The sequence below is a fragment of the Martes martes genome (assembly GCF_963455335.1).
Source record: "Martes martes genome assembly, chromosome: 2".
Classification (NCBI taxonomy): Eukaryota; Metazoa; Chordata; class Mammalia; order Carnivora; family Mustelidae; genus Martes; species Martes martes.
Window position 1 is genome coordinate 17,625,657 of NC_137889.1, and position 23,915 is coordinate 17,649,571.

Here is a 23,915-nt window from a genome sequence, read left to right on the forward strand (position 1 = left end):
CCCATTCTCTGATTTTTAAAATGGGTCATCTGGCAGGATTTGCATTGCTGCTCTAATTCGGCTTCACAGTGAAAAAGGGTGATGTTTTATATTTCACTGTGATCCCAGAGAGTTATAGGGAACTCTAATTGTTTAATGGTTCCCGTAAGTTTGGATTTATTACTGTACCACCATCCTGTAAGTTATATAATTGGGAACTGATAGTAATTCACTCTATTGATGGAAAAATACAGGAAAATAAATGACTTGAGCATGTTATCTACAAAATCTGTAATTGAAAACACTGGATAAAAGGACCAACTAAAGCCCATGACAACCTGAAAGTCATGACAACATTGTCTTTTTGTCCTCTTGGCTTTGGCAATTTTGACTCACACATACTGACAATTCTTCACTCGGTCAAAAAACAGGCTTACCAACATTTAAAATATTCTTTATTATGTGAGGATTAAACTTCTAAAAAAAAACCCAAAATACAATCTAGTATTATGCATATATTTAAGCACTTAAAAGGGTCACTCAAGCTGAGATAACCAAATAAATGAGATTGCTCACTCACAAGGATTCTTCTAAGAACTTACAAATTAGGGTGCCTGGGTGGCTTAGTGGGTTGAAGCCTCTGCCTTCGGCTCAGGTCATGATCCCAGGGTCCTGGGATCGAGCCCCGCATTGAGCCCAGCATCGGGCTCTCTGCTCAGCAGGGAGCCTGCTTCCCCTCCTCTCTCTCTGCCTGCCTCTCTGCCTACTTGTGATCTCTGGCTGTCAAATAAATAAATAAAATCTTTGGGAAAAAAAAAAAACTTACAAATTAAATAGCTACACACACACACACACACACACACACACACTGCTCTCCGTAAGTTTTGTGTTTTTAATCTCAAAAAAAGACAGATTTTATATATGTCATCATGAATTTACTATTCTTAATAGATTTTAATTTTAATTCTTTTTTTAAAAAGATTTTATTTATTTGACACAGAGAGAGAGAGAGACACCGAGAGAGGGGATACAAGCTGGGGGAGTGGGAGAGGGAGAAGCAGGCTCCCTGCTGAGCAGAGAGCCAATGCGGGGCTTGATCCCAGGACCCTGGCATCATGACCTGAGCTGAAGGCAGACGCTTAACCAACTGAGCCACCCAAGCGCCCGGACAACTTTAATTTATATATATATATATATATATATATATATATATATATATATATATATGGAATCATCGACATACATACTTCTGGAAGAAAATAGGGAGTGTTACATCAATTTTTCTGATCAAGACTTCTTTAGACCTGGTCCTCTCTATTCCCCTCCATCACAATCTCTACCATAAGGATATGATAGAGGATGTCATCAAAGATTCTTACCATTTAGCACTGAGATCATTTTCACCAAAGTATAGAAATTGCCTCAAATAAGAAAAATGCTACATATAATGTGTGGTAATGTGTGGCTAGGGCTGGCTTGAGATACATATTCAGAAGATGTCAGAAGAAAAACATATCTGGCAGTTTTAGAGACAAAACATATTTCCCTTTTCTCCCTTGTATCTAGAGATAGAAACCTGAGGTATGCATGTTTTTCTAGTTCTAAGTAGTAATTAATGATTTTCCTACAGGGGGTAATTAGATAAATGATATAAAACCACAATGGCAGGGGCACCTGGGTGGCTCAGTGAGTTAAGCCTCTGCCTTCGGCTCAGGTCATGATCTCAGGGTCCTGGGATCGAGCCCCGCATTGGGCTCTCTGCTTAGCAGGGAGCCTGCTCCCGTACCCCGTCTTGTGATCTCTGTTTGTCAAATAAATGGATAAAATCTTAAAAAAAAAAAAAACCCAAAAAACCAAAAACAAAAAACCACAATGGCATTTGGCCTGAAATATATAGGGTAAAAAAGCATGATTCAAACCCGCCAAAACAATCCTGGAAACCAGCAAGCAGACTATCAGGAAATGGCAGAGCGGAGTCTCTCAATATTTGAATCAGTGTGAAAAGCCTAGTCTCAAAGTGTTAACCTCGAGACTGAGTTCATCTCTCTCCTAAACTTAAAGCTATCATTGTCCCTATCACTCATTTGGTAATGAAATCATGAACTATTCTGTGGTATTTCTGTAATTAATCATCTATTGTTAACTCACACTGTAATTCTACTTTAGCTGTTGAACATGGGTCTATCTCAATCTGAATTTCAAGTAACCTCAGAGTTAAAAACAGCCTCTGTATGCCTTTAGCTAGAATGACAATGTACTTTCCCCCTAAATCAGGCCACTTTGAAAGTGAAAGTGAAGAGGAAAAAAAAAAAAGAAATGATAGGCTTTCATAAATCTGCAAGAAAGGAGTAAAAGATAGGAATCTGAAATAGGTCTATGTCCTGGTGGACAGACTATACCCCAGGGAACAGGTGGCAGGCACATTATATCCCTCTTAGCTTGAAGGTAAGAACCATTATCTTACTATCGTCTCTTTCTACAAAAATCTTAAAACACTAATTTTGTTGAGTACTGCTGAATCATTATGCCAGATACGAAGTCCATACCCTGAGTCTACATTTCTGTAACTGGCTTTCTACAAGACAGTAGTTTTCTAGGAAGTATTTATCTTTCTGAAGCTGGATTCTGTGCATGCCACCTGCCTATTCAAAATTTTCCAGTGGCTCTCCAAGTATTATGAGAGCAAAATCAAAACTCTCCAAATGAAACTATCAAGACCTTGTTCCAACACATCTCTTCAAGATTTTCATTATACTCTCCTTTTCAGTACCCACTGGACTCGCTAATCGTAACTTCTAACTCCTTTGCCTTCCCGAATGAGTCATTATTTAAAATACATTATTTGTATTTTGCCAATTTCTATATATCTAATTCTTGGACATTCCTAGCTGAAATCCTACTTTTTTTTAAATGAAATTTCTCTAATCTCTTCCCCAGCCTGTTACTCCCACTAGAAGTAACTATTCTCTGAATAGCAGTCTACCTATATTTCTCTTATATACCTCGCTTTCCAATGTATACAGTAGCTATTCAAGTTGACTGTGCTGAATAAGACTATTACTACTAGATCTTAAGTCTCTTAAAAGAAGACTCTTGATCAAATTCAAACTTCATATATAGCCTTGTAACACTGTAACAAGTACAATGCCTTGTACAAGGTGGTGGTCGAAAATGGTTGGTAAGTGAATGGTTCATGAGAACAATAAATTGGTAAATTCTGGTGATAAAGGATATTATTTTCATCATACTAATGTGTATACTGAGCAAACACTAGACTATTAAAATATTCTTTTTTAAAAGAAGATTTAGTTGAGAGAAAGAGCATGAGCACACATGCATGCATGGGAGGGAGAGGAAGGGAAAGAGAATTTTAAGCAGACTCCCTTCTGAGCAAGGAGCCTCACACAGAGCTTGATCCCACCACCCTGAGATCATGACCTAAGCCTAAATCAAGAGTTAGATGCTTAAGTGACGGAGCCGTCTAGGTACCCAACTATTAAAATATTCTCTAACCAAAAAATATACATTCTTCTTTCCCTAGAAATGTGAAGGGAAAAAAAAAAGTTAAATGCCAATGTTGACAAAATTGTTTAATACTGAAAATAATAGACTTATTTTATGTGTTAAGAGTATAATTTAATTTGATTTCAAAGCTTTTACAGATACAAACAGAGTGTTGTTATCCATGGTGGGATGGATATAATTAAAGCCTCTCCTGTGAGGAATGAAATAGACAAAATGAATTGAAATTCTGATACAGTAATCAATATTTCACTTTAAAGGTTCTTCTTTTTTTAAAAATATTTTTTAATTTATTTTAGAGAGAGAGTGTGAGTGACAGCGCACGCACAAGCAAGAGAGCGCACAAGTTGGGGGTGGGCAGAGGGAGACAGAATGTCAAGCAGACTCCCTGCAGAGCATGGAGCCCAGTGAAGGACTCCATCCGACGACCCTGAGATCATGACCTGAGCCCAAACCATGAGTCAGATGCTTAACTGACTGAGCTGCCCAGGTGTCCCATTTTAAAAGGTTTTTAATCCTTTACTGTGTTATGAACCCACTACGGAATATAAAATTTGTCTAAGAAGTTACATTTCAATATAATTAGAAAGATATGAAACTAGATTGTTTACTAGCTGAACTCGAACTTATTAAAAGGGAACTCACCTCCGCAGATGCCCTAACTGTCTGAGAAACCAGTCCCCGAGCAGAGCTGATGAGACTAGCGGGAGCCGATCCAATGGCCATGTGCACAAACCGCAGCCTCATTCAGATTCTCCCCTTCTTGTCCCTGAGACTAAGGAGAGAGAGTAGCTGCAGGGGGTATATTCCAAACCAAAGACATGTAAAGGAGGGCCTGCAAAGCCCATATTTAGGCCATAAAGAAGTAAAACAAAAATACAGTCTAAAAGAAGAATGAAACAGATGAACAAAGACCAACAAAGAAAAGAAACCCAAGCAACTGCAGAAAGAGAGACAGACAGGGAATGCAGTCAAGGTACCCAACAGTTCACTAATCTCTTGTTCTAGTCTTTTGTGAATCTCAGCCACAATTCCCGTAGATTATTTCTATGGTATAACAATACAGGTTATATCTAAAAACTAATAAGCATACATTTATGTAAGTATAAACAGATTTCCACTTATGCTTACTCTAGATTCAACTGATTTGTTACTGGTAACTAAAACGTGTCTGAGACCCTGGCCCCTTTGCTCTTTACGCTGATATGCTCAAACTGTAGATACCTGAACTATAAGAGATACTTTAAATCTATAGCTTTGAATGCATTTTATTTAACATCTTTGGGCTAATATAAACTGCTTATCAATCCACTTCTAGAAAAGCATTAATCAAGTCCTTGTAATGAGCTAATACATTTCCCCAAAGTGAGCAAAGACTCTTTATCACTTCTCAATGTGAGAAATAAGCCCATTTAATGCCAATTACTATTGACACAATTTCTTTCTACATACAATATAAATAAATCTGTCAAATTAAGACAAATGAACAATCAAAGGAGATTTCTCCATGTTCCACACATTTAACAGATGCTCAAGTAATGACAAAATAGCAGTGCTTTTATATATGAAAAAAAGCACTTCCGAATTAAACCTTTCATTTTTAGGTGTTAATAATACCATATGCAACCGGGACTGAAGTTCTACTTAATAATGATAGCAGTAGCAGTAGAATGCCATGGTAGCTAACAATAATAAGAAAAAAACCTGCCATACGAAAGACTAAATCTTCATATCTCTTCCTATTTAGGCTTTACAGCAATCTTGCAAAGCTGGGGGTTGATAGAGATAATTAATTTTTTTTAGAAACAGAAATTTACTCCACTATAAAAGTTAATTTTTCAAATGAATTGGCTAATACCCCCCGTTTTCTTACAACCTGCCTTTCTTTACTAGCCATTTGCTTTCTATCCCTTTTCTGAACATCGCCTGCTTGCCCCTCCAGATTCCTATCCATCCTCCACCCTGCTCTGTGTCCTGGGAAACTCACCTAAATGGACCATATCAATGAGTGCTTTTGGTCTTTAAGTTCTTATTACATTTGGCTAATGGGAGGCAATGGCAGGAGACTGGTGGGCAGCAGGACTGTGAGGGGTAGGGGTTAGACGTACCCTCCCTCAAAGTGCTGTCAGGGGCCGTCTCCAAACAGCTACCTTCTTCTGCTTCCAGGGACCTCTCCTTTTCCTTGACCTTTCAGGCCTAAAGATGATGTCTCCCCACTTGTTGCTATCCCTTGCTCATATCCTTAAACCTTGCCCACCTTTGTATATAATTCCCTTACTAAACTTTCCTCAAATTACCCATTTCAAGTGTGCTGTTTTTTTGCCAAGACCCTAATGAATACAATTCTCTATCCCTGTATCTTTGGAACACCTCCTTCAAAAGCTGCCAAAGCCTTTTCACAAATATTGCCCAGTTAAATGGCATTGCCTACCTTGATTTCTCCCTGCAGCACTGATCACCTACTGCTTCATCATATTCCTATTATACTCAACAGACATGTGACCGACCTGTTTTCTCTTCCCATTACTGCTCTTTAAACACAGTAATCTGCAAAGGTCGTTTCCTTAACTCTCAACTCATCTGTCCATATTTTCTCTACTAGGACTTTGCAATGCATGATCACTATATTGATGGCTTTCCAAGAGATCTCTTTAATCCTAGACTGTCATTCATACTCTAGTGCTGTTATTTTCAACCACTAGTTTTAGCTACATGTCCCTAACTCTAAGAACAAAATTATCAAGGTATAGAACACCAGTATTTCTTTCTAGCTTTCTCACTTCCCTGAACTGACCACCAGTTTCTAAGTCCATTCTAGCATTCTATTCATTTCCACATATATAATTATTCCTTTATAAGTGGCTTTCATCTTTCTCTTCCTTCTTCATTGCTAATGCCACTAAATTGGATTCAGAATTAGCTTCAAGTTTGGTAGTTGCACAAACTTTCAAACTGGTATCTTCCACAGTATCTAGCACATGGTCTTAATCATTTTGCATTTCAGTATTTGTTGAGTTAGCTGGATCAAAACAAATTATAAAGGAACTGGTTTATAAATCTTTTATGAAAATTTAGATAACTAAGGGAAATATGCAGTATGTTTGGAAAGACAAATATGGAAAAAATACAACGTTCATATTTACAAGTAACCGAAGTATTGCTTGTATGCCAGGTACTAAACTACATACTCATATATGCATAGCTCATTTAATTTTTACACGTGTGCACGCGTGGAGACACACACAAACGCTTATAGAGGAGATATTAAAACCCACATATCACTGATGAGTCAATTAAGGTTCCAGGAAATGAAGTTCAAGTTCGTAAAACCAGAAAGTGGAGGACTGTAAACTAAAAATTATGTCTTCTATGTTAAGTCACAGTATGTTTAGTTTACCATGCACAGTGAACCTGAACATTATATTTATCATCAAGCTTTGAGCAAAAGAATGTTCTGATTTATGTAAATATTACTAAGTTTTATCTAAGTAAGACAAATTAGTTAGTGGTATTAGATCTCCCTATCAAATTCTCTGCCTTTTCTGATTTACTGGCCTTAGCTCGGGAACTGGACATGAGGAGGGGTAGGAGGCAGGATGGCGGAGACAGTGTAAGAGGGCTGAGCCCTAATTCAAGCACCACATTCAGATGGTGCTTTTAGAATCAAATGGAAAGCATAAGTTGTCCAAAAGTCAAACTGAAACCATGAGTTCTCCAGAAAGGACACGAAGCAAGCAAACACTGGGGCTCAATGGTAGCTAAGCTGGGTTTTTACCGTGAGTTTTTATGGACACATTAGCCACCTGATAAACCAACCCTGAGGGACAGCAGCCTGCCTCGGAACCAGGGAGTTCCAATGGGAGGATGGCAACTGGCACTTGTTGCTTAGTTCATAACCCTGATTAAAAATGATTTTTTTTTTTTCTATTTTAAAGTGCCTAACAGTAGGAGTTCTTGATTTAGAAGAACTGTAGTGGAAGGACTAGGGAGGGTAAACAAGCCTGAAAGTCACTCTTTATCACTGACAGGGTGTTTAAAACTAGGTGTGCTCCACTGATGGATTGAGACATTATTGGTGAGAATGTATTGTGAACACGAAGAGCAGAAAAAGACTGAGAATCACAGACCTCGAATAATGCTGACTGGGACAGTTTATAAAATACTGTTATTTTTCATTGAAACTTCATGAAACAAAATGACCCATGGGAGACAACAAATAGATATTTTCCAAAAATGAAGGGCACTGTTCATGGTTTTTCAAGAACATTATAAATGCTATAAGCTATTTTAAAAAATAGGTCAATGATAAACATACGATGCTCTTAAGTACAGCATAGAGCCCACTTAGCTTGGTGTTTTCTGCTTGACAGAGCCACAAGACATTATGTATATAACAATGCCCTGTATGTATATAATGCCCATTATGTATATAACAATACCCTCAAAGCAGGTAATAAATCTGTAGAACTCTGTTCCCTTTCGTTCCAGTTCATCCTCACTTTTTTATATAAAAACACCAATGGTCCTTTTAAAGCAGGGATACCCAAATTTTTGAATTGTGAACCTTATGAGTGTAAAAATATTTTGAAAACTCGTTCCATAAATATATATGCTCATCTGTAAATTGTAACAAACAGTGCTATACCAATACATGATAGGTAGATGTAAAACTTACATAGAAAGAGGATTATAATAAAGGATGGGAAAGAGATGAAGAAATTAAAAATTTTAATAATATTTTAATTACTAATTTACAAAATATCTTTTGGCTCAATTAAAAAAAACCTTAACAAAATCTTATAAAAAATTGTGAGGTAGATTTGAGGGTCTGATTCTAAGTTCATTTTCAATAGCTTGTCCCATTAATCACATTAGCTCGGAAGATATACTTAGACATGTAAAGCTACTGAAAAAGGTACATTGTTAGCACTACCTAGTAAATAAAAATGCTTATTTTTAATGTAATTTACTAATTATAGTAAGGTTTTAACTGAAATTCTGCTAGTAAAATTGCATCTTTCTTGATGTTTTCTAATAGGTTCAAAAACTATCTAAACACAGATTAAAGAAGACTTTAAAACAGATTAGAAAATTGTGTTTTTCAAGTTTTTTAATTATATGTAGCTAAAACAGCAGGGTGATACGTTTACATCATTTTTTGGCAAAAAAAAAAAAAAAAAAAAAATCCCCAAACAGTGGACATTTTCTAAAAATCTGTTCTCAAATGTCTTCTTCATTTTTTGAAGTTTCTTTAAAAATGCAGTCATTTTCCGATTTACTTGAAACATGTAGTATTTGCCTTCAAGGGTTTGATTGTTTCTTTTTGTAAAAGGTACCTACATACAAGTAAAAAATACCTACACACATGTCATTTGTCATCACAGGTGATGACAAATTTTCAAACCTCTTATTTTCATTAAAAAAAAAAAAAAGCACAACTAAGTATGACAATTCCTGAAAATACTAATTCATGAAATAGCCAGATAACGTCTTGCTGCTCTAAGACTGTCATTCCCTTGGATTATCTCCAATGTTATTTATGAAGGACCCACCATTCAGGATAGTACCCATAAATCTACTCATTTGGGCATGTGAAAAGTGCAATATGTCACGACATGCTGAAAGTGAACAGATGAGTGAATCTGTCAGTGCCAATCCCTTGCTACTCAGACTCCCACTCTTCCCCAGGAAACACCTGGAGCTGACGCAGACAGGCTGACACATGGACCTGATGAGGGAGCCAGCTTCAATCTGTGTATTAAATATTAGCAAATGTTAATTTCTTTATTCAGAAATAAGGAAATTACTATTTTAGTAAATTAAAATTCTAATATTTTTTCCTGACCCAATGGCTCATCTTTTATGTTCCATAGAGTGTCTACACTGGAGACTTCTGCTTTAAAATATATACTCTTGAGGACTTAAACATTTCCAATTTCAAGTCATCTCTCAAAAACAACCAGTTTGCTTCCTTCCTCCCTCAAGTGATTCATAATTTCAGACAATGCCAACAAAAATGGTTACCCCAAAATTTCGTATTTCTTTAATGTCGAGGTTATTTGAGAAAATTATTATCAATATCAGTTTGAAGGAACAAAAGTGTTCTTTAGAATAAGCAGCAATATTCTACCACTTACATAAATTATTCTGATAAACCATCAATGATGTTGACTATCAAAATCTATCAATTCCAGGGGCGCCTGGGTGGCTCAGTGGGTTAAGCCTCTGCCTTCGGCTCAGGTCATGATCTCGGGGTCCTGGGATCGAGCCCCACATTGGGCTCTCTGCTCAGCGGGGAGCCTGCTTCTCCCTTTCTCTCTGCCTGCCTCTCTGTCTACTTGTGATCTGTCAGTCAAATAAATAAATAAAATATTTTTTAAAAAAATCTACCAATTCCAGTACTATTGTAAAACAATGTAAAGTTAAATGGATTTCGAATGATAAGACCGTAGCTACATTTTATCGCTTTACAGAACGGCACTAAAGTATAATAAAACACAGGTGATTATTTTCATTAGTAACAAGATTTAAATCAGCTTTAAAAGAGACTAGGTGACTTCAAATACATGGTAACAGTCCTTTAGAAAATTCATTTCTCCAGGAAAATCAGAGAGAAGAGCAAGGGTCTAAAGAGGGGCTAGCTACCCAATTCCCAGCCTGACATTTCATTTCAGGGTGTGTGGCTGACCTTTGCTCCATGCTTATGTAGAACTTCCATGACGTCATTGTGAGCTCGTTCTGCTGCGACGTGCAGGGGAGTCATGAAACTATGGAGAGGAGAAAAGGAAAAGGAAATTTCCTAACTTTTGTTGCATTTCCCCTTTAAGAATCGCACAGCTTCTTCTGCAATTACACTTACTCTTTATTCTTTTCATTAACATTCGCTCCTTTCCTAAGTAATAGTTCTGTCACTTGTTTTCGTTTGGGATGCAGGGAGGCCACAGCACAGTGCTGTAAAGTAAAAACAACTAAGTTAATAAAATAAACTTCTATTTAAAAGTACATTCCAGAATTAAATAGCATCTGCTGATTATTTAGAACATTGTTCTGTCAAAACACACTTACGTATTTTACATTATGGAGATGATCAAATTCTTTCTAAATACAATGGAAGAATAAGACACATGCCTTTAAACCAAGGTGAAATTATCTTAGTTACGCACTAAAACTTTCTTTTCCTTTGGACAATAAATAATTGTCCAATATATACTTATTTGAAGGTATCAGAATGCGGCCTCTCCAAAGCCACAGATACCCTCACCTGACCTAGTCAATCCTTCATGAGCTTGTCAGTCATATAAATCAATGATTCTCAAACCCTGCCGCAGAACTACTCCTAGCACTATAAGCCAAAACGCCCAGGGACAGGCAAGAAGGTAACAGACTTGAAGGACTTCAGTGGAAGAAGTGGTCTCAGAAATTTTATGTTTTATCCTATATTTATACAATTTTTGTATTCAACTTGTTTTATATAAATGTTTGTATTAAAATTTTAAGAGTAAAAACCTACTTGCCAATGAATAAAACGAACACTCCAAAAAAGCAGGTCAGGTTTATGCTGCTGCTCTGAGCATCTCCAGGCATAATCCTGGAGAGCTTGAATGCATCTGACCCCAGTTTGAGGACCATGTATTTAAGTGCACATACAGTTGGCCCAATTCAGTTTGCCAACTCTTTTAATATCGTTTTCAGCAAGAACCGACTACAGCTTAACTTTTTTTGTGCCAGATATATGTGAGGATGTTAACGGAAGCATATTTACAAGTCTGTGAGATAGGCATCGTGTATGTGTAAATTCTGAATTCAGGAATAATTTTACCAGCCCTACACCTGAAACTTAATGTGGTCAATGATGAGGAAAATAAGCTAATCTTTCTGAAAGGACATTAGAAGAAAAAAACATGAACAGTTTAAAAAACAATTTGTATAGTCTGGAAAAAAAAATCACAATCTTATCATTTTTCTATAATGAATGTAGTAATTCTCTGGATAATTAAGAATAATTCTTTGGATAATTGCTTCAAAGGATGATGCAAGCACCTTTGAAAATACTTTAATTTTCTCTGTAGAAACAAATAGTCTTTACCTAGCAACCATAAAAAAAAACAAAGATTCTAAAAAGAAAATCACACCTCGTATTTTATGAAAGAACTGGCCACCAAAGTAGATTTGTTATAATATGGTTGGGTAAAGACAAAGGCAAAAATAATCCCCAAATCAAGGGTTAGCAAATGTCTATTCCCTCACCCATGAAAGCAATCAATGCAACCAACACTAAAATGGTAATTCCTGGCATTTCAGATACTAAAGTTACTTTAAGGTTTCTGAAATGAAATCATCCTTTGTACCTCCACTACTATTACAGACCTAAGGAATGGATTAACAATAAAATCTTACCAGCGCAGTTTCATGAGACTGTGGTTGTTTGAAATTAATGATTTCCAAAGCGAGTGTTTTTTTGACTTTGGCTAGGTCTGCTTCTCTGGCTGCTTGTAGTAAAGAATGACCTTTAAATTCATCTGTTAATGAAAGAATGGTTAACAAAAAAGATTTAAAATCTGTACCAATCATTTTAGCATGATTACAAATCAGAAAATTATTAATTTTACATATTGCTCTATTTTACCAATAGCAGCAGCAGATTGATATAATGATAAAGGTGACAAGGATGTATAGTTACTGAAAATTTTTGAAAAATGTATACTCTGAAATAAGACTGTTTTATACTCTCAGAATTCATAAGGATACACATACAAAGGATACAGATACATTCCAGCTACACTTTAACACAAGCAACCAAAAATGTCCACCAAATGGAAACCAGTTACAAACACATATCCACTGGAATACTTCACAGCTCTTAAACAACAAGCTCTTAAACAACAACATACTTTCATTAAAGTACATATAATGAAATGAAAATTCAAGTAGTAAAAGAGGAAAGACAGGTTGACCCAATTTATTGCACCGTTACTACTACCATTGCCACCACAACTAAATACAAGAAATGGTACCAAAAAGGCACTTAGAAAAATAGTCGCCAAATAGTAATAGTTTTAGCACAGAGAAGGGAAGAACTGAACTATGGGGAAGTACCAGAGTTTGAGAATTTTTCAAAAAACAGTATTTTATTACTTGTACAAGATTTTTTCAAAAGTGATTTTTCTTTTAAAGATTTTATTTATTTATTTGACAGACAGAGATCACAAGCAGGCAGAGAGGCAGGCAGAGAAAGAGAGAGGGGGAAGCAGGCTCCACACTGAGCAGAGAGCCCGATGCGGAACTCGATCCCAGGACCCTGAGATCATGACCTGAGCTGAAGGCAGAGGCTTAACCCACTGAGCCACCCAGGTCCCTCAAAAGTGATTTCTAAATTAGCGGCATGAATAACAATCCAATACTTAAAGACTAAGTCATTTTTTCTATTTTACAATTCTGGTTTGTATTTTGATATGACCACTTGCTAACAAAAGGTTGACGATTGTTCTAAAAAGATATAAATGGTTTATAACCGAATATATCACATAGCAGGCCTTTGTACCTGCCTACTACTGACTTCCTTTCTTTTCCTCTCTCTCCTCTCCTGAGTTCCCCATCTTACTCCCTTCTGTCCCTCAAAAGACAGAAAAAGAGACGCGCACACACACACACACACACACACACACACACACGTGCCTTAATAACTACTATTATTGTTCAAGGTCTCAGTTTAGATACTCTGGATAAGCCTTCTTTATTGGGTTAGGATTCCGTCTTATGAAGTCCACTACAGTTGCATTTACCCTTCTATCACAGGACATATCACATTACCTTATTTGCTACGGGAGTCCCATCACTTAGCACACCGCTCGCTATATAGTACAGTATGTACTCATTTGTTGCGTGAATGCTGAATATTTATAAGTCATGGCAGGTTCATGGGAAAACCATTTTTATAAAACCTCTTATTTAGTGGTACCTTATCATTGCTAAATTCCTCAAAGATTAGGAATTTGAAACATCAGAAACTCAAAGTTGAGTTCAAATGAAATAAAAGTAAACCAGTATTTTCAAATAACAAAATTATAGATTCTCATTTTAATGAGAGAATTAGGAATAAATCAAGTGAAAGAATTATAAACTGCCATATGTAAGGAGCGGGACCCTGACCACTATGAAGTAAAGGGATGTCCTGAGAACTGCTTTCAAATAAAAAGTACAATTTCGCTTTGGTCATCAGTCTAGAAAAATTTCAACTGAATTCAAATCATACTGGCTTTTTCTCTAATGACAAATGTCTTATGAATATCAAAATGATAAAAGCAATTCTACTTTTTCAATTACTCCTTTAAGTTCAGTAAAGGTACTCAGGAAAAACTTAACTGGACAAATTTAAGAAAAACATAAACAATAAGACTGTAGTACTAAGGAAATCAAGAAATTAGAATATAATAATGCAATTAAACAACATATTTTCTCAAATAACAATAAGTAAAATATTCCTTTTCTTTGCTCTTTACAAAAAAGGTAAAGATTTCTGCCCAAATTGACCTTCAAATGTAAAATATTTTATTGAATGTATACTCAAGAATAAAAAAGAAGAGAATGGAAAATATATCAACAATATAATGGTCCCTCTAAATGCAAAGGTTACATAAAGGTTTCTTTTTAAAAACCTCAAGGAAGTACTTAAGTGGCTAAAAAGAAAGCAGTAAAACTGCAAATTACTCAAACTTACCCTGAAAACTTAATATTTATAAAATGTCTTAAAAATTTCTTTTCAAATGCATTTTGAAATTAGAACGAAAGCTACTTTCAGTATTTTCTCCTCTAGTATGTGCAGAATCCAAACTACCTTGTTCATTTGGCTTCAGGGAAACAACATGTGAAAAAAAAGAGAGAGAGAAGAGCAGAAAAAAAATGTGTGTAATGAAAATGCTATGACCAGGGGTATGATTAAAATACTGTTTTTGTTTCTTGTATAATTTTCTTTAAAATGAAAAAGACTGTATTTATTTGGCACAGAGAGAAAGAGTACAAGCAGGGGAGCCGCAGGCAGAGGGAGAGGGAGAACTAGACTCCCCGCTGAGGAGAGAGCCTGATGTGGGACTTGATCCCAGGATCCTGAGATCATGACCTGAGCCAAAGGCAGCTGCTTAACTGACTGAATTACCCAGGTGCCCTCCTGTACAATTTTCTTAAAAAGAACTCTGTAATTGTGAATGCCTACTGTAAGGCAGTGGACATGACCAGGAAAACCATAGTTAGAGCAGTTCCAACTTTGTCAAATCCTTTTCTTCATATAATTCCTTGGTAGAATCTTACTTAATAAAATAAAAAATATCGAGAAGGTTGAAAAATACTCTCATCAGGGAACTTCTTTTACAAAACTATACAAATTTCTATTAACTCATCATCTGTACAGTGGAATCAGATGGTCCAATGAAATGCACTATAAAAACTCATACTACTACTCATAATTTGCAAAATGTTTGATAGGAAAAAGAAGTTAAAGGCGATATGGGGATAAAGCTGAGCCCTGGGTACAAACTAAAAGAAGGAGATTAGAAAAAGATAAAAAAAGTTTCGAGTTCAAGTCAATAAACTTGTACATAGTGCATAATGCTGGGTTGAGGGTAGTTGGACAGATGGGCCCAAACACAAATACCAGCAATACATTTTTATTAGGTAACAAAGCACTGCGCAGGTGCTAAGAAGACAATAATAAAATGAAAAGTCTTCCTAATAATTAAAATTTCACTGGGAAGACAGAACACACACATAGAAGAAGGAACTACACAATGCAAGATAACATATGACAAGGGTCATACAAGTGGGAGGGAGAATAAAGGCACTTCTATAGGGATTCATTGCTAAGACATCTGTCTAGATAAAATCTGGTTTGTTGGCCTTTAATCTTGTTGATGTCATCTGTTCTAGTACCAAAATAAGTTTAAACATTTAGTTAAGCAAAATGAAAATTGCACCTCTTCCTGTTTTAACATAAACCAGCTTAAAATCTGGTTAAGTTTAAACAACATTATCATCATTTTGACACTGCCTTTTTCTTAAGTTATCATTTAAAGATTTTCTTCGGCATTTAAGTCCAGTTACGATTCTTTGAATCCTGAGAGAGAATACCAATCAGGGGACCAGTTAAATATTGGGTAGGTGATGCCTAGTTTAATTTAAACCTCCAATGCCCACATATAGAACTAAATATATCTCAGTATTTGATATGACCAGTAAATGTAATGTGGTGTCCTGAATGAGATCCTGGAACAGAAGAAAGACCTGAGGTAGAAACTGAGGAAATCTGAGTAGAGTATGGTATTTAGTTAATAATGTATGTCAAGTACATCATACTAATGTAAGATGTTGACAGGAGGGCAAACCGGATATGGAATATATGGGAACTCTCTGTACTATTTTTATAATTTTTCTGTAAATCTAAAACTATTCCAAAACAAAAAGTTTATCTACAAAACATGCCCATGTATATGTAGGTAATACATATCAGCATTTGAGACCATTACTTCCACCAAATCATAAAAAGGATCTTATGCAAATTAGGGCAAGTGATTGTACCTGGGCTATATAACACACATAAAAAATAGGAACATGGCTGTACAATCCTACAGGGGTTGCAAAACAGTGAGTGCTCAGTAATGCTATATATCAAATATTATTATCCACAGTACAAGAATATAAACTCTGTGAGCGCGGAGATTTTTTTTCTGGTTTGTACGCTGTTGTATTTCCAGTACCTGGCACATAGTAAGCATGCAATAAATGGTTACTGATTGACTCAGCCTCATCAGCCTTAAAAGAAAAGTACAGGACCTGAAATGAGGATTATAAACTAGTGTATGTGTAAGAACAGAAGGTTAGTATTGAAGTGGGACAAAAGACCAGTTTAAGGACTAAACAAAAATGAGATATTCTAATTTACAGCAAGCAATAGGATATAAATACATACACGTCAATCTCTCCCGGAGCTCAGGAGTTGGAGCCATATCTACGGCGCTTTTGCCATGACAATTGACTAATGTAGGATCGGCACCATGGCTAAGTAACAAAGAGCAGACTTCCACACGATTCTTGGAAGCAGCCTCATGGAGTGGAGTGAACTGCCAGAGATCCATAGCATTAACACAAGCTCCATGCTGAATGGAGAAAAAAAAGTTTTAGGTCAGTGATCATTTCGCTGGGTCAAATAAAACACAGAAGACATTTATTTCCCTGTAAATTTCAGCTATGACTCTTCGAAATGTCAAGAAGGGTTTTAGCTTCTTTAATATCAGTTTTTACAAACAATTTAAAAAGTGAATGTTATAAAAATTTTAAGGCAACTAATATTTTTAAAACACCTTTTGTTTTCTTAAAACTCTTAACTGGCCTACAAATCATGTGAAAACTTATGACAAGTTAGGGAAAAAAAGCAAGTAATGCTCAATATTTTAAAATTTCTTTTACCTTTAGTAGCAGTTCCGTGACTTCATAATGTCCATATGAACATGCATTATGAAGAGGTACAAGTCCACTAAATGAAAAATGGCAAATTAAAATACTGCAATTTCAAATAATGTAGTCATTTACCCAAGAAGTGCTAAAAGACAAAATTTTAATAGATTCCAATATAATTATATTAAAAATATCTGAAAGTATTTAGTAAGAGGATACAAGGCATAGCTAATGTTTAACCTTCTATATTTACCTCATGTCTTTTGTGTATAACCCTTAAATATAATGATAAAAATACCAATTAGAAAAGTATTTAAGTAAAAAGAAGAACGTGTTAATTGATCAGTGCATGCTTTATAGATCAAGTATCACAGAAAAATGTTACTTGAGAGTGAGTTGAAATATTTCTACCATTTTATTTCATTTTGGAAAGTAATTTCCAGCTTAAGAATGAAATATCCAAACTCCTATAACTTGCATCTCCAAGTATCATTCTGCATGAGTCAAAGACCGCCATTTTTGTGGTGCACGTCTCTTGACCTATCGTACACCCATCTGGTTTTGGACATGCACAAGGAAACTGAGATGTACAAGAGCGTCAGGCATGTGTGCTCCTATACTATTGGGACACCATTTGCGTATGGCAAAACAGCAGACGCTGACAAGAGAGAAGCAGTACCACGAAGAGTAGATTTGGAATGATAGATTCCCTCTCTGATCACCGTCCCAAATACTGAGTTGTTTCTTCATTTCCTATGTCTTCTGACATGGGGAGGGGCAAAGTGAAAGAAACTCTCCTCTCTGGGCTGCTTCGCTTTATGCTGCCAATCACAGGAGTGTAATAGGGACCTCCTTTGCCTGGGCAGTAAGGTCAGTATCTTCTTGATCTTAAGGCGGGATAATGAGGAATGTTAGCCTATCACACAGGAGCAGACCTACCTCCTAGATGCCCTGAAGATTAGGTAGTGAATGGGTACAAAGTTTTCTAAAATTTGCTTTCTTAGTAGTCCCTCCTGTCTCCCACCACTCCCATATCAAGCTTTGTTAAGTTTTCTCAGGTCAGATGTCTAGGATTTTATCAGGATAAAAACCAAAGTAGAACATTATAAACTTATGATTTTGGTTTATCCATAAAAGATGATCCTTACATACCAGGTGAATAGGATAGCTATGTCACTGGCTTATCAGAATTTTCAGTTTGTTTTATCTCCCTTTCTGGAATGTCACTTAAGTTGAAAAATAGTAAATGTAATTGAGAGAAGCAAATTTTAACTTCAAATAATAGAAATGCGATAAAATTTAACTAATTTAGGCCATCACCATGAGAAAGCCTCTTCGGTAAGTAGAACATGAAAATGGAGTCAAACCGAAGTTACTAACATTCTTAATATGCTACAGGAGCTGTAAAGAAATGGGTGCCTTTGTTCAGTGTGCAAAAACCTTAAGTGTTTTGGATGCGGTGAACAAAGCATAAGGATCCCTGGGTGAGATCATTCAAGGGATTAAATGGACACACCTACCCTTTGTCTTTCGCGTGAACATCGGCTCCGTGCTGGAGAAGCAGCTGCACAATCCGAACTCTGTTGTAGCCCGCTGCTAGATGTAGAGGGGTAGACTAGAAAAGAAAAAGAAAAACACATCCCCTCCTGAGGTAAATCATTCTTGCTTTGTCATTTCATCGCTGTTTACTTAGAAGGAAACACAGTTAACTGCGCACACACGCAGAAGTGCCAGAAGGTCACATTTCATAACTGGATGAGAGACAGTTCCTTCATCTCGAGAGGAAAATCTAAATTCAGCGTCATTCACCTATTTCTCCCACTTGTTTTTTAAGGCCTTCAGTAATCTAGCTCTACCCCAACTTCTCTTTCTTACTTCTTCCCCACAGGAACGATTCTCCGTGCTCTGGGAAGACTTCTTAGGGTTCACATTCCTCACAACCGGAAACATTCTTCTTTATTCTACCTTCCTGCCCACTTTTCAAGTCTGAGCATTTCAATCCCCATTCTATCGTAAGGCCTTCCTTACAGAGCTGGCTCTCAAAATTTCTCTTGAATACGAAGGTTGAAAAGCCTCTCTAAAGAACAATTTGAAGAAACTTTAGTGGCAACAATGAGGACAATGGACCGTATTCATTCCATGCGGCTCTTACCAATGGGTCAAAATGAATTTGCTGTATCAGATGCAATGACACGACAAGATAGTATTTAATTCTATTTTATGTACTATATATGCAACATAAATACAAAATACAGTTTCTCCCCAACTAATTTCCTCCACATTAATCTGAACGAAGTTACTAAAAGGTTCTCTGCTCATGTTTTATATGGTAATTAAAATAATCAAACTTCTTTTTTTTTTCTTTTAAAAAAAGGGCAGTAATATTAAATTAAAATATTAAATTAAAAGGTACTCTGCAACCACTGCAATTTCCCCACCTTTGCTCACTTACTTAAAGGTTAAATATTGTAACAGCTTTTCACACAGGGCCTAGTATACTTTAATGTACTCTCATTTTTCCTGTCTTCTATTTGGGCCTTGATATTTAGTAAGATTTTCAATTTCTTTTTTTCATATACTATAAGTGGCAAGATAACAAAATTATTATTACTGCTTTCGAGGCAGTACATTTTATATATTCTGACAGTCTTTAAGTTTAGGAAATAGTTTTGGGCAGTTCACAGCTAATAATGAGGAGACCAAGTAGATGAGAAGAGAGTCCCAGAGAGGAAGTCAGGAAACCTGATCATATTTCTGGATCTTATGAAACTGTGGAAGTCATATTCCCTATACATCTCAGCCTTTTCATGTGTAAAAGAGATGAACTCATTCGTCCTATCTAGTTCAAAAATGTGCTAAGAAAAAGTTTTATTTCATATATAAACACTTATAAAATGTAAAATATCACATTAAAAATAATTAAAATTTCTTTACCATTGAACAACTTGCCCATCCAAATTTCTGATTCCAGACACATGTCGAATGTTATTGCAAATAAGACTGCCAGGAAATATCAAGTTATTTTCAAAACTGTTTCTCCCCCTCCTCTAATATTTTAAAGATGCTGCTTCATTATCTTCTGGTTTGTATCATTTTAGACTAGAAATTTGCCAACATCCTTATGTTTGTTCGTTTGCACATGTGGCTTCTGTTTTGGATACGCTAGTACTTTCTCTTTATCACTGGCTTCAAGCAACCTGATTGTGAAGGACATTGGTATGCCCTTCTGCTGCTGATGTTCCTTCTCCGACTTCTCCTTTTGTGATGCTTGGGGCTTGCTGGGCTTCTTAGATCTGCGATTCATAATTTTCACCAACTTTGGAAAATATTCTATTATTTTTTCAAATTTTTTTTCTGTCCTCTCTCTCCCACCATTCTCTCTTTAGGGAACTTCAATTACGATTATGAATATATATATATATATATAAAATTAATTTATAAATATCAATTTTAAGATACCTATTAGGTTGCTTTCAAAGCTTATTTTTAAGCTTTGTTAAACAGAACCAGAGCAACCTTTAGACTAGGACTAATTTCCCCTTCCAGGGAGGTATGACCCTTCTGAGTACCCTATGATAGCTGATGAATGAGGAAGTTTGCCCAGTCCGGCTGGTAGCAACAGAACGATCACAGATCCACATCTGCGACTTGACATGCCAGGGTTGCTACCTCTAATTCTCTTTCAGTGGTTCTTTTTATCACCCTATGTGGCTTCCTCAGACTCCTCTAATCAGTACTCGGCTGAAAGGAGTCAGGGGAACTTTGCAGATCTCTGGAGCTCTCTTCTTTGCAGCGCTCTGCTCACTGGCCCTCCACCTGCTAACTCTTGCTACGTGGTCTCCCAAGCTCCTAATTCCACCTTCTCATCTCAGGGAGATCACTGAGCTCCCCCCTGGGCTTCCTCTCTCTGATTTAAGGACTGGAAATGCTTTCTAGGCAGTAAGCTGGAGCAATCACACAACTTGGCTTATTTAATGCTTATCTCTCAGGGATCACTTCCATGTACAGCCTGATGTCCAATTTCTGAAAGCTGTTGTTTCATATATTTTGTTTAGCTTTTTTTTTTTTAAATAATTTCAAGAGGGAATGTAAAATTAGTTTCTATTACTCTATCTTGGCCCACCTTCAGGACTGAATTGGACTTTACAATACAGTAGGGAAGCTTCCTCCAGAGACAATGACTGCTTTGGATGTCCGGCCAATAAGTCAGTAAGCTTTTACAGGACTTAGCTGACATTTATTATTATATGAAAAAACTGACATCTTCATTACTGATGCACAAAAAGATTTTCCTTTTTCATATTAAGAATCTTTTACAAAATTTTGTTCAAATACATTTGATCTAATAACTGTTTTTCTTATTCTTAAAAATGAACAAAGTCCCTAAATGGATGAATACATATACATACACTTTAACTGTTTATTTAGAAGGATAAAACAGAAGAAAAAATATTTAGTTTCTGGATTTTTAAGAAGCACTGAGACTAAAAATTATTTATAGTGCTTTGAAAATGGTTACATATTTAGTTTCTAAATTACTGTATTTAGGTAAATTAGAAGACTGTAATTGACAAGGTAGGAAGTGATAGGAAGCTTGAAATAGAGCAGTCGTGAAAGAAACACAGTTGAGGAGTGAGTATCAAAAACTATTAGAAAGCAGAATTGATAGAATCTGATAACTGATGCAGGTAGTAAAGGATACAGCAGTTCCAATTCAAAAATGTCAGTGACAGATGAAAAGAAAGGATTGATATAGGTTGGAAAAGGGAAGGGAGGAGAGAAGAGGAAGCCAGAGGGAAAGATTTCAAGGTTTGGGCTTATCAAATTTGAAGTGCCTGATACCCCAGTGATTATAGGACTAACTAGAATTCAAGGAGTGGTGAAGGCTGAACACAAATTTAGTTATCACTCACATTCATTTAAGATAATGCAGCACTGGGGTGCCTGGGGGGTGCAGCTGATTAAATGTCCGCTCTTGGTTTTGGATCAGACCATGATCTCAAGGTCATGAGATCACGACCCTGTGTTGGGCTCCGCACTCAGCTTGGAGTCTGCTTAAGACTCACTCTCCCTCTCCCTCTGCCCCTCCCTGCCCCCATGCTCTCTCTCTGAAATAAATAAATAAAATTTTAAAAAATAAAATATTTTAGCATTTGCAATGTACATGGCAGCATGGTAAGTGCTAGGGCCAGCATGGTCACAAGAAAGGCGCAGTACTTTGCCTTTATGAGTCTACTTATTCCTCCAAAACATGAGTCCCTAAATGAAATAACATATATACTAACTCTTCAAAAGGCCAAAGAGGAGGAAACAGAAGTCTAGGTTCTGAGGACTCACCCAGAGAAAGCAGACAACTACTATTAAATGTGACAAATGCTGTAGGAAAGGAAGTTCAGGATGTCCTAAGAGCTGAGACCAGCGGCAAGGACTGCCATTAGGGCAGATTCTCAGAAGAACTGTTCCCCGAAGGCAGACTTGAGAAGAAACAGAAATCACTGAGGCAGCAGAATGAGGAAATTTATTCCAGGTAGTATGGAGAGCACATATCCATTCCCACCAGACACAGAGGCACGAAAAAAACCTCAGCAGCCGGGGCGCCTGGGTGGCTCAGTGGATTAAGGCCTCTGCCTCCGGCTCAGGTCATGATCTCAGGGTCCTGGGATCAAGCCCCTCATCGAGCCCCGCATCGGGCTCTCTGCTCAACAGGGAGCCTGCTTCCCCCTCTGTCTCTCTGCCTGCCTCTCTGTCTACTTGTAATCTGTCTGTCAAATAAATAAATAAAAATCTTAAAACAACAACAACAACAACAACAACTCAGCAGCTAAGTGTAATATGTGAGACTGCAGGAGACCCTAAGAACAGTGGGAAACGTCTGAAGAACCTGAAGCAGAAATTACTTAAGACTGCAGTTTGGGGAAGATCGCTGTAGTTGTTCTATAGAGAATAAACTGGGGGTGGGCGGCAACTCTGATGGCAGAAGACCTGAACTGAAGATGACAGGACGAATGGAGGAGAGCGAGAATGACAGCGTTGGTTCGCAAAATGGTAGCAGCGCCTAAGGAGTGGTAGCTGAATCTTAAGGGAATAGATAAATTCAGAGAGAGAGAAAGTACAGAATAAGTGAGATGAGCCTTTCCCCGTAGTAGTTCCAATGCGGATGCTAATTGCGCAAACTTAATAGCATCACTAGAGGGCATATACAAATCTGTAAAATGTATGCAATAAATTTGAAGAAGTGACAAAAAGCAAAAAGAAAAAGTAAAAATTAAGAACAAAGGATGATTTGAACAGGCATACCCTACTAAGATCCCAGAGGTTTTTCCTCTAGAAAAAGTCCAGTAGGTATATTGTTTAGCATTTAAACATTATATACCAAAATACTATCTTCTGATGCAAAGCAATTAAAATCATGTGGTCTAGGACTAAATTCAATGAATGGTTAACACACAGTGCCAACTCTACACCTCAATTGCCAAATGGCAAAGTAATGATAAAAGTAATTTTCTAAATGCTAGGATAATTAACAGAGTGTAATATAGGCTTTAGAAAAAATCAGACAGACCCATTTGTAAAATATTCACACATTACTTGATAATTTCATGGTGGTTGTAAACTAGTAAACACAAGAATCAAACATTTAAGACATCATCAGACACAGGCCAGCAACTGCCACTAGTTTGCACATCTTAAATTTATTTTTTTTTAAGATTTTATTTATTTATTTGACAGACAGAGATCACAAGTAGGCAAAGAGGTAGGCAGAGAGAGAGGAAGGGAAACAGATTCACCGCCAAGCAGAGAGCCTGATGCAGGACTCGATCGCGGGACCCTGAGATCATGACCCGAGCCGAAGGCAGAGGCCTTAACCCACTGAGCCACCCAGGCGCCCCTTAGATTTATTCTTAAGAGGTTTTTCATTGGAATATTCAAAAAGCCAAGCATGAGGAGTGATAAAGTATGGAACACTTGCA

General features: G+C 36.7%; 1 protein-coding gene across 1 annotated transcript in view; it reads right to left on the reverse strand.

Annotated features, from left to right (window-relative positions):
- TNKS (tankyrase) overlaps nt 1-23,915 on the reverse strand; it is a 207,882-nt gene that overhangs the window by 50,666 nt on the left and 133,301 nt on the right. Inside the window, exons 6-11 of the mRNA XM_080796045.1 lie at nt 18,465-18,559; nt 16,957-17,023; nt 16,460-16,646; nt 11,899-12,020; nt 10,361-10,452; nt 10,190-10,268 (exon numbers count right to left, since the gene is read on the reverse strand). Coding sequence (XP_080652171.1) covers nt 10,190-10,268; nt 10,361-10,452; nt 11,899-12,020; nt 16,460-16,646; nt 16,957-17,023; nt 18,465-18,559 — 642 coding nt within the window. The remainder of the gene's footprint in view (nt 1-10,189; nt 10,269-10,360; nt 10,453-11,898; nt 12,021-16,459; nt 16,647-16,956; nt 17,024-18,464; nt 18,560-23,915) is intronic.